We start from the raw sequence: 12,168 nt of genomic DNA on the forward strand, positions 1-12,168 counted from the left end.
AGGTCATGTTCTCAGCTGGCCTGAGAAGATTCAGGTTCAGAGTGAGGACAGTGGGCATTTGCACCTGAAACAGTTTTAGGCTTGGCCTAATCCTGTGTGGAAAAGGCAGAAGGAGGGAAGACTGAGCCAGAAGCTGCTTCTGGGCTTGTTTGGATCTCCTTTGCCATCTCTGTAATAAGTCCTGAGGTAACATTCCCATAAGGAACATCCTGAAGTGCTCCTTCTGTTCAGGGAAGCCTCTCAGAGTCGTGGTGCTGATGATGAAATTGCTTTTCCCATCCCATTTTCCCTGTTTGGGGCTTAATTATGTAACATTTAATCTCACTTGGCTCTTTTTCACCCACTCGTGGGGTCACTTCTCATTCTCTCTCTCCTGGCCAGAATTTGGTGCCCCGGGCAGGTGTGTGTCACCCTTGGGGTACCTCCACAGGTTGATCTGACCCCTGCTTGGGGTTGTTCCTCTGAAATTTTGGTTAGTAGGGGCAGAAAAACCTTCCTGGGGCTTTTCCTTTATGTGGTGTGGGAAAGGAGGGCATCCAGTGGGATCTGGGCAGGCTGGAGAGGTGAGCACAGGGGAAGCTCATGGAGTTCATCCTGAAGGGTGTTCCCCTGGAGAAGGGAAAAACCCAGGGAATCCTCAGAGTCCCTGCAGGGGCTCCAGGAGAGCTGGAGAGGGACTGGGGACAAGGCCTGCAGGGACAGGAGCCAGGGAATGGCTCCCACTGGGAAAGGGGAGATGGGGCTGGGATCTTGGCAAGGAATTGCTGGCTGGGCTGGAATTCCCAGATTTGCTGTGGCTGCCCCTGGATCCCTGGCAGTGCCCAAGGCCAGGTTGGACATTGGGGCTTGGTTTCACCTGGAATTTAAGATCTAACACAAACCATTCCATTGTTCACCTGGAAGTGAGAACCTCCAAGGCTCTTCCAAGAGTTACAATCCTCTGTAAATTCCCACTGATGTGAGGCATGAGCTGCTCCAGGGATTTTCTGCTGCTCTTCCAGGAAGGGTCAGGAGCTCCATCCCCTGTCCTCATCAGGGTTCCAGGGCTTGGCTGCAGAGCTCTGATTTCACATCCTCTGCTTCCATCTGGGACATCCCAATGACACATGGAGGGCTTGAGAGCAGGCACTGGGAATGTCCAGCTGGAGCAGAGCAGGCTCAGGGGAGACTCATTGGGATTTGCTCCTCCCGAGGGGCAGCTGTGACAGGGCAGGACCTGGAGAATGCCTGGAGGGAGACTCGGGTTGAATTTGAGGGAAAGATTCCTCATCCAGAGGGTGCTGGGCACTGCCCAGGCTCCCCAGGGAATGGGCTCTGCCAGAGCTCCAGAAGCATTTGGATACCTCTCACATGGATGGTGTGGGATTGTTGGGGGGTCTGTGCAGGGCCAGGGCTTGGATCCACGATTCTGTGTGTCCCTCAACTCAGGATTTTCCCTGATTCTGCCAAAACTCCTCGGCCACAGCAAAAACTTTGAGTGTCCGTTGGAATTAATGAAGAAAAATCACAGCCGGGCAGCGCCGTACTTCCCGCAGCTCTCGGAGATGAGGAATTGGCACGAGCAGGGTTTTAAATAACCCAGAGTGTCAGAAAAACACAAACAAATGATGAAAAGCAAAGAAAAAAACCCAGAGCTCTGCTAAACTTTATGGTTGCCATGCTTCATCTTCATTTTGGTGCAGGTGTTTGTTGGGAGGTGAGTGATGGACGCTCCGGAGCCTGGGAGCGGCGGCGGGCCGGAGATGGAGCACCCTGCCCTGCAACGCACAGCTCGGCTCCTTTTTTAAATAAAAAACCCATCCTTCCCTCCTGCTGAAGATGGATGTGGCCTGAAGATCCAAACCAAGTTTGCAGAGCTGGGAAAAAAGCCCTTCCCAGCACAGGGATCAAACATTGCCGTGCCGCGGTAGCGAAACCGGCGGTGCCGAGCTGGAAACGCGGCGTAAACTCCGCGTTTAATCCCAGTTTAAACAGAGCTTGTAAAACGCGCCTGAGAGGCGGTGAGAGCTCCTAAGCCACGCCTTGGTGCCAGGAAAGCGTGTTAAGAGTCTTTTGTGAGTGTTTGAGGAGATAATCTCCTGCTGGAGCTGTTTTCGGGGCAGCACCGCGATCCAAAACCTCCCTGGTGGCGTTGCACACGCAGGCATCAGGATCGTTCCCTGTGGTGTCAGCCTGAGGGGTTGAGCTAAATCCTGCTCTGGTCCCAAAGGATTTCCCCATTTTTATGGGGTAATTCCTGGTGCAGACCCTCTACCTGCTGTAGAGAGGGTCAGGTTGTGGGTGGGAATGTCCAAGGCCAGGTTGGACATTGGGGCTTGGAGCAACCTGGGACAGTGGGAGGTGTCCCTGCCATGGAATGAGGTGGGCTTTAGGGTCACTTTCATCCCAAACATTCCATGATTCCCTGATAATCAATGGGATGCTGTCTTGCCCGTGTTAGGACGTGACAAGAACATTTTGAGCTCTAAGCACCCCAAAACTCTCCTGGATCTGAGCTTTTCGCAGCTGCACCCAACAAGGCCTAACCCTTCCCTCAGCCATGAGCACTTCCAGAGGGAATTCCTTTGGGAGAGGGTGGATGTGACCTTGAGCATGTGAGAACATCCCATCACAGATGGGACACACTGAGGAGGCTGGAGAAGTTCTCAGGTGGATTCAACTGAGGAGTTCTGGCTGAGCTGGAGAAGTTCTCTGGTGGCTTTAACTGAGGAGGTTTGACTGAGCTGGAGAAGTTCTCTGGTGGCTTTGACTGAGGAGATTTGGCTGCTCTGGAGAAGTTCTGTGGTGGCTTTACTGAGGATGTTTGGCTGCTCTGGAGAAGTTCTGTTCTGGATTTACTAAGGAGATTTGGGCTGGGCTGGAGTTCTCTGGTTGCTTTACTGAGGAGTTTTGGCTGGGTTGGAGAAGTTCTTTGCTGGCTTTAACTGAGGAGGTTTGACTGAGCTGGAGAAGCTCTCTGGTGTCGTTACTGAGGAATTTTCGCTGCTCTGCAGAAGTTCTGTGCTGGTGGCTTTAACAGAGGAAATTTGGCTGCTCTGGAGAAGTTCTCTGGTGGCTTTACTGAGGAAATTTGGGCTGGACTGGAGAAGTTGTATAGTGGATTTACTGAGGAAGTTTGGCTGCTCTGGAGGAGTTCTCTGGTGGCTTTACTGAGGAGATCTGGACTGGGCTGGAGAAGTTCTCTGGTGGCTTTACTAAGGAGATTTGGGCTGGGCTGCAGAAGTTCTGTGCTGGTGGCTTTAACTGAGGAGGTTGGGGCTGGGCTGCAGAAGTTCTGCGATGGCTTTAACTGAGGATGTTTGGCTGCTCTGGAGAAGTTCTCTGGTGGCTTTAACGGAGAAAGTTTGGCTGCTCTGCAGAAGTTCTGTGCTGGTGGCTTTACTGAGAGGGCTGCTCTGCAGAAGTCCCGCAATGCCGTTTTGCGCCAGTGTCGCTGACGAGTGTCCGTTTGTCCTGCAGGGGAAGGTGGCCCAGACAGCCTGCATGTCGGCCTGCAAGCACCTCTCGACGTCGCTGCTGCAGCTGCTGCTGGAGGCCGAGGTGAGGCAGCTGACGCTGGGGGCCCTGCACCAGTTCAACCTGGACGTGGAGGAGTGCGAACGTAAGAGCCCAACCAGCCCCGTCCCTGTCCTTGGCTTGGGATTCCAGGGGGAATTCCTGCTCTGCCTCAGGCTCAGGGGTTTGGGGAACATCTAAATCGAGGTGGCCCGCACCTGGAATGGGACTTGGGCCCATGAGTTTTAAGGGTGGTGGGTCAGCTCTGTTTATAAAATTAGTTATTTATTGACCAGACAGGAGAAAATGAAGAAAAGGTTTTTATAAAAGTTACTACAGGGTATAAATCAAAAAGAATTGTTAGTGCATTACATTAAATTATGTGTGACATTAACGTATTTCTATTAAAATGATATTTCTATTTCTATTTCTTATTATATTTACATTTACATTCACATCTATATCTATATCTATATCTATATCTATATCTATATCTATATCTATATCTATATCTATATCTATATCTATATCTATATCTTTATCTATCTGCAACTACATCTATATATTTAGATTTAGATTTAGATTTAGATTTAGATTTAGATTTAGATTTAGATTTAGATTTAGATTTAGATTTATTTAAACTGGCAAAAGAAATGCCAGGGTAGGTTAGGAATCAAAAGAAATAGGATACATTAAGAATCAAAAGAATGGGATAGATTAGGAATCAGCAGGAATAGGGTAGATCAGGAATCGAATGGAATAGGGTAGATTAGGAATTCAATTGAATAGGGCAGATCAGGAATCAAATGGAACCTCTCATCAAAATGACCATGGTGCACGCAGAGTCCCTTCCCTCAACCTGCAGAGGAGTAACCCCAAAGCAGTACTACAGTACTGCTGTGCCCCTTGGTGTTTGGGGGTCCCAGGTCAGGGGTGTGGCCATGCCAAGGTCTGGGGGTGGTGCTGGTGCCCACAGAGCTCACTCAGAGCATCTTCAGCACACAGGAGATCCAAGAGATCCAAGTTTTATTCCTCCTTTTCCTCTTCAATGCTGCCTTGATGCTCTCCAAACCATCCCTACTTTTTGGGATGGAGTATTTTAAAACCAGGAGGGATTGGAGTGCATAAATCAAAAATCAGTTTATGACTCGTTCTGAGAATCCGGGGCTGCCCCATCCCTGGGAGTGTCCAAGGCAGGGTTGGATGGGGCTTGGAGCAGCTGAAGAAGTTGATGTTCTTCACCAGTTCTGGTCCTCTCCCAGCCTCAGCCCTTTGTGCTCTCTGCAGGGAGTTTTGTCCTTGAAGTGAGCTCTGTGCCAGGTCAGAGTGATGGAGATGAGGTGTCCTTGGAATGAGCTCTGTGCCAGGTCGGAGTGATGGAGATGAAGTGTCCTCAAAGTGGCCTCTGTGCCAGGTCAGAGTGATGGAGATGAGGTGTCCTTGGAATGAGCTCTGTGCCAGGTCCAAGTGATGGAGATGAGGTGTCCTTGGAATGAGCCCTGTGCCAGGTCAGAGTGCTGGAGATGAGGTGTCTTGTCACAAAGTGACAGCAGCTCCTCAGGGCAGGAGCATCGTGGTGCCACCCTCAGGGCTCTGGTCCCAAAACTACCCCTTCTGGGTCTTCAGGCACCCACCTGAACTGGGGCTGGAATTCTCTGGTTGCCCTCAAGTTGCTGCTTGTCCTGCTCAGTGAAAGGGTTAAAAAACAGAGCCCAAAGCAGACAAAATGCTCTTTTTAATCCTGGTTTTGGAATTAAAGTAAGGCAGAGCTAACACAGCCCTGCCCAGGATCCTCTTCCCTCTGAGGGGGATGGGCTTGTTGGGATTCATCCTGGGATGAGTTTGTTGGGATTCATCCTGGGATGGATTTTCTGGGATTCATCCTGGGATGGATTTGTTATGATTCTTCCTGAGATGGGTTTGTTGAGGCTCATCCTGGGATGGGTTTGTTGGGATTCATCGTGGGATGGATTTGTTTGTATTCATCATGGGATGGGTTTGTTGGGATTCATCATGGGATGGATTTGTTTGGATTCATCCTGGGAGGGATTTGTTGGGATTCATCTGGGATGGTTTTTTTGGGATTCATCATGGGATGGTTTTGTTGGGATCTATAATGGTGGGGATTTGTTTGGATTCATCCTGGGCTGGGTTTGTTGGGATTTATCCTGGGATGGATTTGTTGAGATTCTTCCTAAGATGGATTTGTTGGGATTCTTCCTGAGATGGATTTGTTGGGATTCATCATGGGATGGGTTTGTTGGATTCATCCTTGGTTGGATTTGTTGGGATTCTTTCTGGGGTGGATTTGTTGGGATTCCTCCTGGGATGGATTTGTTTGGATTCATCCTGGGATGGATTCATGACCGTGGTGGTTGAGAACCCAGAGCTTGATAGAGTTCCTAAAGAATCCCCCAGGTGATCTTTGATTTTAGGGTATTTTAGGGACTTTTTTCCCCCCAACTATCTGCATTTTGGCTTTCCTGGTTCAGGTGGAGATTGGGATGTCGGGTGTTATCACAGAATCCTGGAATGCTTTGGGTGGAAAGGGACCTTAGAGCCCATCCAGAGACACTTCCCACCATCCCAGGGTGCTCCAAGCCCCATCCAGGCTGGCCTTGGACACTTCCAGGGCTCCAGGGGACTCAGTGACATCAGCTGTTGTTTTCACCATCCCTGGCACTTCCCATTACCAAGCCAAGTTCTTCCACCCTTTATCCAACATTTTCCTGACCAGATTTTACTTCAGCTGCCCCCATCAATGCTGAGATTAAATTTACTGCTGGCAACAACCCCCAGCAGGAATTTTGCTGTTTCCAACACGTGTTTTTCCATTTTTTAACACCCACTTGCCATTTTCCAGCCCTCAGCTGACCAGCCTGGGAGAAGGATCCCAATTTAATGATTCCCTCCCAGATCCTGCATCTGCACCATAACTCACAGAGCAAGGCCTGATTTTCCTCCTGGTGCTGCCTCAATCCCCGAATTCCTGACTCTCATTTGTGTCCCTCAGCTGTGCTCCCATGGGTGTCTGCTGAGGGACAACTGGGAATAATGGGAAGCATTTGTCATCCCTAATAATTCCCTGGTTTTTTTGGCTCCAAACACTCCAAACCCAGCAGTTTTCCACCACATCCATAACGTGGATCAAGGAGCAGCAGCTCTTACCTAAAAGCTGCTGCTGCCAAGGAAGATGGATGGGATTTCAGAGCAGGTTGGAAAGCACAATTCCTTAAATTCCTGTTGTTTGTGGAGCCCGAGCCAGGAGCACTCAGACATCCCGGAGCAGGTGACGCCAGCCTGGCAGCAGCAGGGTCAGGGACCTGTCCCCATCCCAAGGTGCCACTGGAGCAGGGAATGGAGATGGATGCTGGAGCTGGATCCTCCCCATCCATCACTGTCAGCCCCGAACAGACAAAATCCTTCTCCTTTTCCAGCAGCAAATCCGTGCCCCTCATCCCCACGGGTCTGTCTGGTGGCTCTGCTGCACCTGGGAGTCACTGTAATTGGGTTATTTTGGAGCAGAAATCTATCAAGGTTTGAATTTTGGGATGAGCCATTTCCAAGAGGGAAGGAGTGTATTCAGAAAATAAGTTTCAGTTTGCAAGGTTGGGGTTTATTCCTGTTTTTTTTGGTGATTTTTTAATCTTTTTTGTACCTGAAAGCACAGGTGTGAATGTCAACATCCTCCCAGCACCAGTTTGTGCCTCTGCCTTCATCCTCTTCCTCCCCCCAAATTCCCAAACCTTTCCCAATCCAGCAGTTTGATCTTGCACTTACACATTAAAATAGGATTTTATGTCTGTTTGGAGCACTTCCAGTGAGTGCCATGATGAGGGAATGGGGCTGCAGAGTTTTGATGCTGGAATTTATTAAGGTTTTGTTTGTGAATGCTGAAAAAATAATCTGGTTAAAAGAGAGGTGAGGTGAATGAAGGAAATTATTTTATTGTATATTAGGCATAGTTTATTAATTTGATCCTCCAAAAGGAAGCTGTTGTAGGACTAAGGAGAAACAGTGAATTAAGCAGACCCCAAGAGCCAGGTATTGCATGTTTCCCTCATGTGGATATCCCATAATCAGCAGCATTTTTGGTGTGAAAGAGGTGAAAAGAGCAGAGCAGCCACGTTGTAAAAATCCTTTTGGGTTGCTTGTGATGGGAGAAACCTGTGGAAAATCTGAGCTGTTTTCCATGGTTTATCCTGGTGAGACCACGGAGTTTCCAGCTGGGTCAATCCTGGAGGAGATTCAGGGGTACTGAGGGGTCAGGGAGAGCATCCTCTGGTGTTTTCCAAGGTGTTTGGGAGCAGCTTTCCATGGATTTGAGTGCTTGGATGGCACCAGTGGCTCCAGGGAAGGGCTGGAGGTGGATTTGGGATGTGTTGTAGGGCAGGAGTTGGGATGGTGAGGTTCTCTCACCCCCTTTTAAACCTGGACTAAGGCACAGCTTAAATGACCTGCCTGGAAAGACTCAGTGGGACACATCTCCTTGTGTTTCCATTTAGGAGCCACTTCTGGGTTAAAAAGAAGCAAAAAACCCTGGAGAGGGGAGAAAAATCCCAAAGATTTTTTGGAACTTGTAAATTTCCTTTTTTCAGAAAAGAAATTTAATTTTTTTAGACATTTTTTTGTCTCCCAGGATGCATCCATAATCCAAGATTTAACAATGCAATGGGATTTTTAAATGCCTACATGCCCCGCTCTGCTCTTTTTGAACTGATAAATCCCTATATATATATATACACACACACATATATGTATTTATTTTATTTATATATATTATTACATATATAAAAATATATAAATATAATTATATATATAATATTTTTATATATTTTATATTTATATATATTATTTTATATTTATATATATATTATATATAAATATATATAAAATCCATATATATAAACATAATTTGATAAATGCATAATTTTTCCATCTCCCCTCTACCTCAGACGTAGTGAGAATCAAATGGAACAACCCAGATTTGGGGATGTCAGCTGAAAAATCCCAAAGAAACGGGGCTGTTCTCACTCCTAGGAAGTCTTTCCAATCTCCATAACGGGTTCCAGCAGTGGCTGAGGGATTTTTACAATCCTCAGACCATAAAATGAGCAATTCCATAATCTCCAAACTCTTTTAACTGCTGCTTTATGGGAAATTAAAAGAGCCCTAAAAATTTATATTTCAGATTACATTAAACACCCTATTTTTAGTCAGGCCCTCTCCTGGGGATCAGCCAGGCACACACCCAGATGTCTCTGCTGGAGTGAGGAATTCTCCATCCCAACAGATTGTCCCAAAATATGCCCACATGGATCCTGGCACAGCCCTTCCCCACCTTCTCCTTGGCTGCCTTATCCAGCTGGTGGGAATTTCTCATGTGGAAATCCTGGGATTTGGGGGAAACTGCCGGGGTTTGACCATGATGCTGGAGTCATCCTCCCCCTCGGCATGATCCCAAGGACTCCCAGGTGTTCTTCCAACCTGTGATCCGTCAGGGATTGGAGTTTGTGGTGCTGGAGTTAGGATGTCCCTGACTGGTGTCTGTCCTGCGGCAGTGCACCAGGAAAAACCTGGATTTGGGGAAAAAATGGGAATGTTGCAGTGGAGAGATGAGAAGGTTTAAGAAGAAAGGATCAGGAGAGGAATGTCCACCCCTCAGGTGCTGATCTCTCAATGTGCCTCAGGTCCTGGGGTCAGATTTGGGCACATCCCAACAGGAGAGACCCTGAGGGACTGGAGAGTGTCCAGGGAAGGGAACGGAGCTGGGAAAGGTCTGGAGAATTCCTGAGGGAGCTTGGAAGGGGCTGCAGAATCCCTGAGGGAGCTGGGAAGGGGCTGGAGAACCTGTGGAGTTCCCTGACCCAACTCTTTAGCCAGGCCTATGGATTCTGTTCCAAATTTCTTGACATGCATCTCCAACATCCTTCTAAAGAGTTTCCCTCTCTTCAGCTTGGAAAACATTTCATGGTCAGCCCCTGGGGAGTCCCTCCCTGGGGCTGTGGGTGCTCCTCAGCCCTGCCAGTGTCCCATGACGGGGACCACTCCTTCCTCTGCAGTGACAGCACCCCAGGCCCATCTTTGTTCCATCAGAGGAACGTTTGATGGTGAGGGAGAGAAGTTTCTCTTTAATCTGACCCAGTTCAGAGTGTTTTGGGTGACTCCTCCCTCTTCCCACAGCTCTCTGAAATTACCCAGATGGGAATGAGCTCTGAGAGCTCGGGCTGTAATGGGGAACAGCTTCAGAGCGGGGCTGTGTGGGAATGCTGTGGGAGAAGGAGAAGCTCAGTGTGGAAATTGGGTGAAGAAGAAGCTCAGGGTGGGAACTGGGATCTTCTCTCTGTTCCTCTTGCCTCCATTCCTCCCCAGAATTTCTCACTTTTTCCCACCTGTGAGCTTCTCCAGAATCCATGGATTTGTTCTTCAGCCTCAGTGTCCTCAAGGTGTCATTTTGTTCCTGGGGTACGGAACAGGAGGTCCCATCACTTGGCTTTTCCAGGATGGCCTTCCAGGGCTTTATCCAAGGAGGTCCCATCACTTGACCTTTCTAGGATGGCTTTCAAGGTTTTATCCAAGGGGTTCCCATCACCTGGCCTTTCCAGGATGGCTTTCCAAGGCTTTATCCAAGGAGATCCCATTACTTGGCTTTTCTAGGACAGCCTTCCAAGGCTTTATCCAAGGAAGATGACTTCAAGATCTCCATCCTTCCTTGAGGAATCCTGATTCCTCAATGGTCGAATGCCCAGATGTTATCCATGGCCACGAGCAGATTGGTCCACGTTCCCTTCCCTGGGAGCTGCTTCAGCCTCCATCCCAGAGGTGCTATCAAAAATCCCATGTAATTCTGAGGAGATCTTGCCCTCAGTTGATATTTTTGAGGGATGAAGTCACGTCTGGGTCCATTTTTACCTCTCAATCCATGCAAGGCCCCGTCCCCGCGCGCGCAGCCGTGCCAGGGGCACAGGGAGATCCCCCCGTTGGCTGTAATTAATTAATTTACAGTGGATGTCTCTTTTCTGCCGTGCCTTTGAACTCTTTATTCTTTGTCCATTGTAAAGGGCTTAACGGTTCCTGTTCCTTGATTCTTTCATCAGTGAAATGTTTTGGAAGAGAGGTTGGAGTCCCCCTGTGACCTGCCCTGGGTGGCCCAGGCCTGTAGACCTTGCAAAGACATTACTTTTTTGGCCTGAACACAAACCCCTCAAACCTTTAGCCTGGCTAAATGCTTTGTACAAACAGCCGCATACTGATCTGCTCTATTCTCCGGTGATTTTCTGCTCAAGGGGCTGCTCTGTAGGTTGCTTGCTATGTTTGCCACTTGCCTTGGTCGTGAAGACAGAACAATGAACGAATCCGACAGTACTGAGGCCAACACTGCGCTCGGTTGTTCCGAGGAAATTATCCTGAAATCTGCTTGAGGAGATTAAACCCAAGAAGAACTGGCTGTGTCTGTCCTCTAAAGCCCCGCTCTCCTCTTTGTTTGCCCTTTTTTGCTCCGAGACTTTGTTCATTCCTCCTTCAGAATGGGTTGGTGGCATTGGTATGTAAAGTGTGACCTGCGATTACAGGAGGTGCAGCTCCTTCTCCAGCAGCCCAGGGGAAACATTGCATTCATTCCTCTGCAGCTTTTCTGAGTGTCTGGGCCGAATTCCTGCTCTCCTTTCTTCTGGGATATGAAAAATATCAGCTCCTACATCATTCTTTCTGGAACATAAAGAATATCAGCTTTTACATTATTTCTCCTTGGACACAAAGATTATCGGCTCCTACATAATTTCTTCTGGGACACGGGGACTATCAGCTTGGATGTTGTTTCACCTCTTGGATGTCAATCATAGAATCCCAGAATTGTAGGATTTGGGCTGGAAAGGACCTTAAAGACATCTCATTCCAGCCATGGGCAGGGACACCTCTTGCTAGAAGGTTCCAGAGCTTTGTTAATTCAGTGTTGATGAATCTTTTGATGAGAATTGCTGTAAATTGTGTTGGCTCAGTGTGTCACCATCCTAAATTTTCAAGTGTCACTCCATAACTCTCCTGGCTTCATCCAGTAGCTCCCTTAGGAACTCCTTAGATTGGCTTGGGATGGAAGGGACCTTCAAGACCATCTCATTCCATCCATGGGCAGGGCCACCTTTCTCTAGAAGCTTCCAGAGCATTATTAATTCAGTATTTTGGTGAAAATTGCAGCTTAAATCAGTGTTGGCTCAATGTGTGACCATCCTAAGTTTTGAAGGGCAGCGTCAATCCATACTCTCCCAGCCTTCCTCCAGTAGGTTCCTTAGGAATCACTGATTGGTTTGGGATGGAAAAAACCTTAAAAGCCATCCAGTTCAGGATGGAAAATACCTTAAAGGCCATCCAGTTCCATCCTGTCCATGGGCAGGGAAACATGGGAAGAGACAATGGGCAAAGACAGCTAAAGGTGAGCTGCTAATGAGCAGCCATGTCCTGGGATGAAATCTCTCTTGGGATGAAATCTGTTTTGAGACGAAATCTCTCTTGGGATGAAGTCTGTCTTGGGATAAAATCTGTTTTGGGATGAAATCTGTTTTGGGATGAAATCTGCCTTGGGATGAAATCTGGCTTGGAGTGGAATCTGCCTTGGGTTTCTCACAAGCAGCCGACAGCAGTGATAAATTCACCAGCCTTGTGAGAACATTCACAATC

At 48.2% G+C, this 12,168-nt stretch overlaps 1 protein-coding gene across 4 annotated transcripts in view; it reads left to right on the forward strand.

The window, feature by feature from the left end:
* Positions 1–12,168, forward strand: part of EXOC6B (exocyst complex component 6B) — a 296,115-nt gene that overhangs the window by 214,135 nt on the left and 69,812 nt on the right. For all 4 annotated transcript variants that reach the window (XM_058024491.1, XM_058024492.1, XM_058024489.1 and 1 more), the window contains one exon: positions 3,460–3,601. In XM_058024491.1, the coding sequence (XP_057880474.1) occupies positions 3,460–3,601 (142 nt within the window). The remainder of the gene's footprint in view (positions 1–3,459; positions 3,602–12,168) is intronic.

The sequence above is a fragment of the Melospiza georgiana genome, chromosome 5 (genome assembly GCF_028018845.1).
Source record: "Melospiza georgiana isolate bMelGeo1 chromosome 5, bMelGeo1.pri, whole genome shotgun sequence".
Classification (NCBI taxonomy): Eukaryota; Metazoa; Chordata; class Aves; order Passeriformes; family Passerellidae; genus Melospiza; species Melospiza georgiana.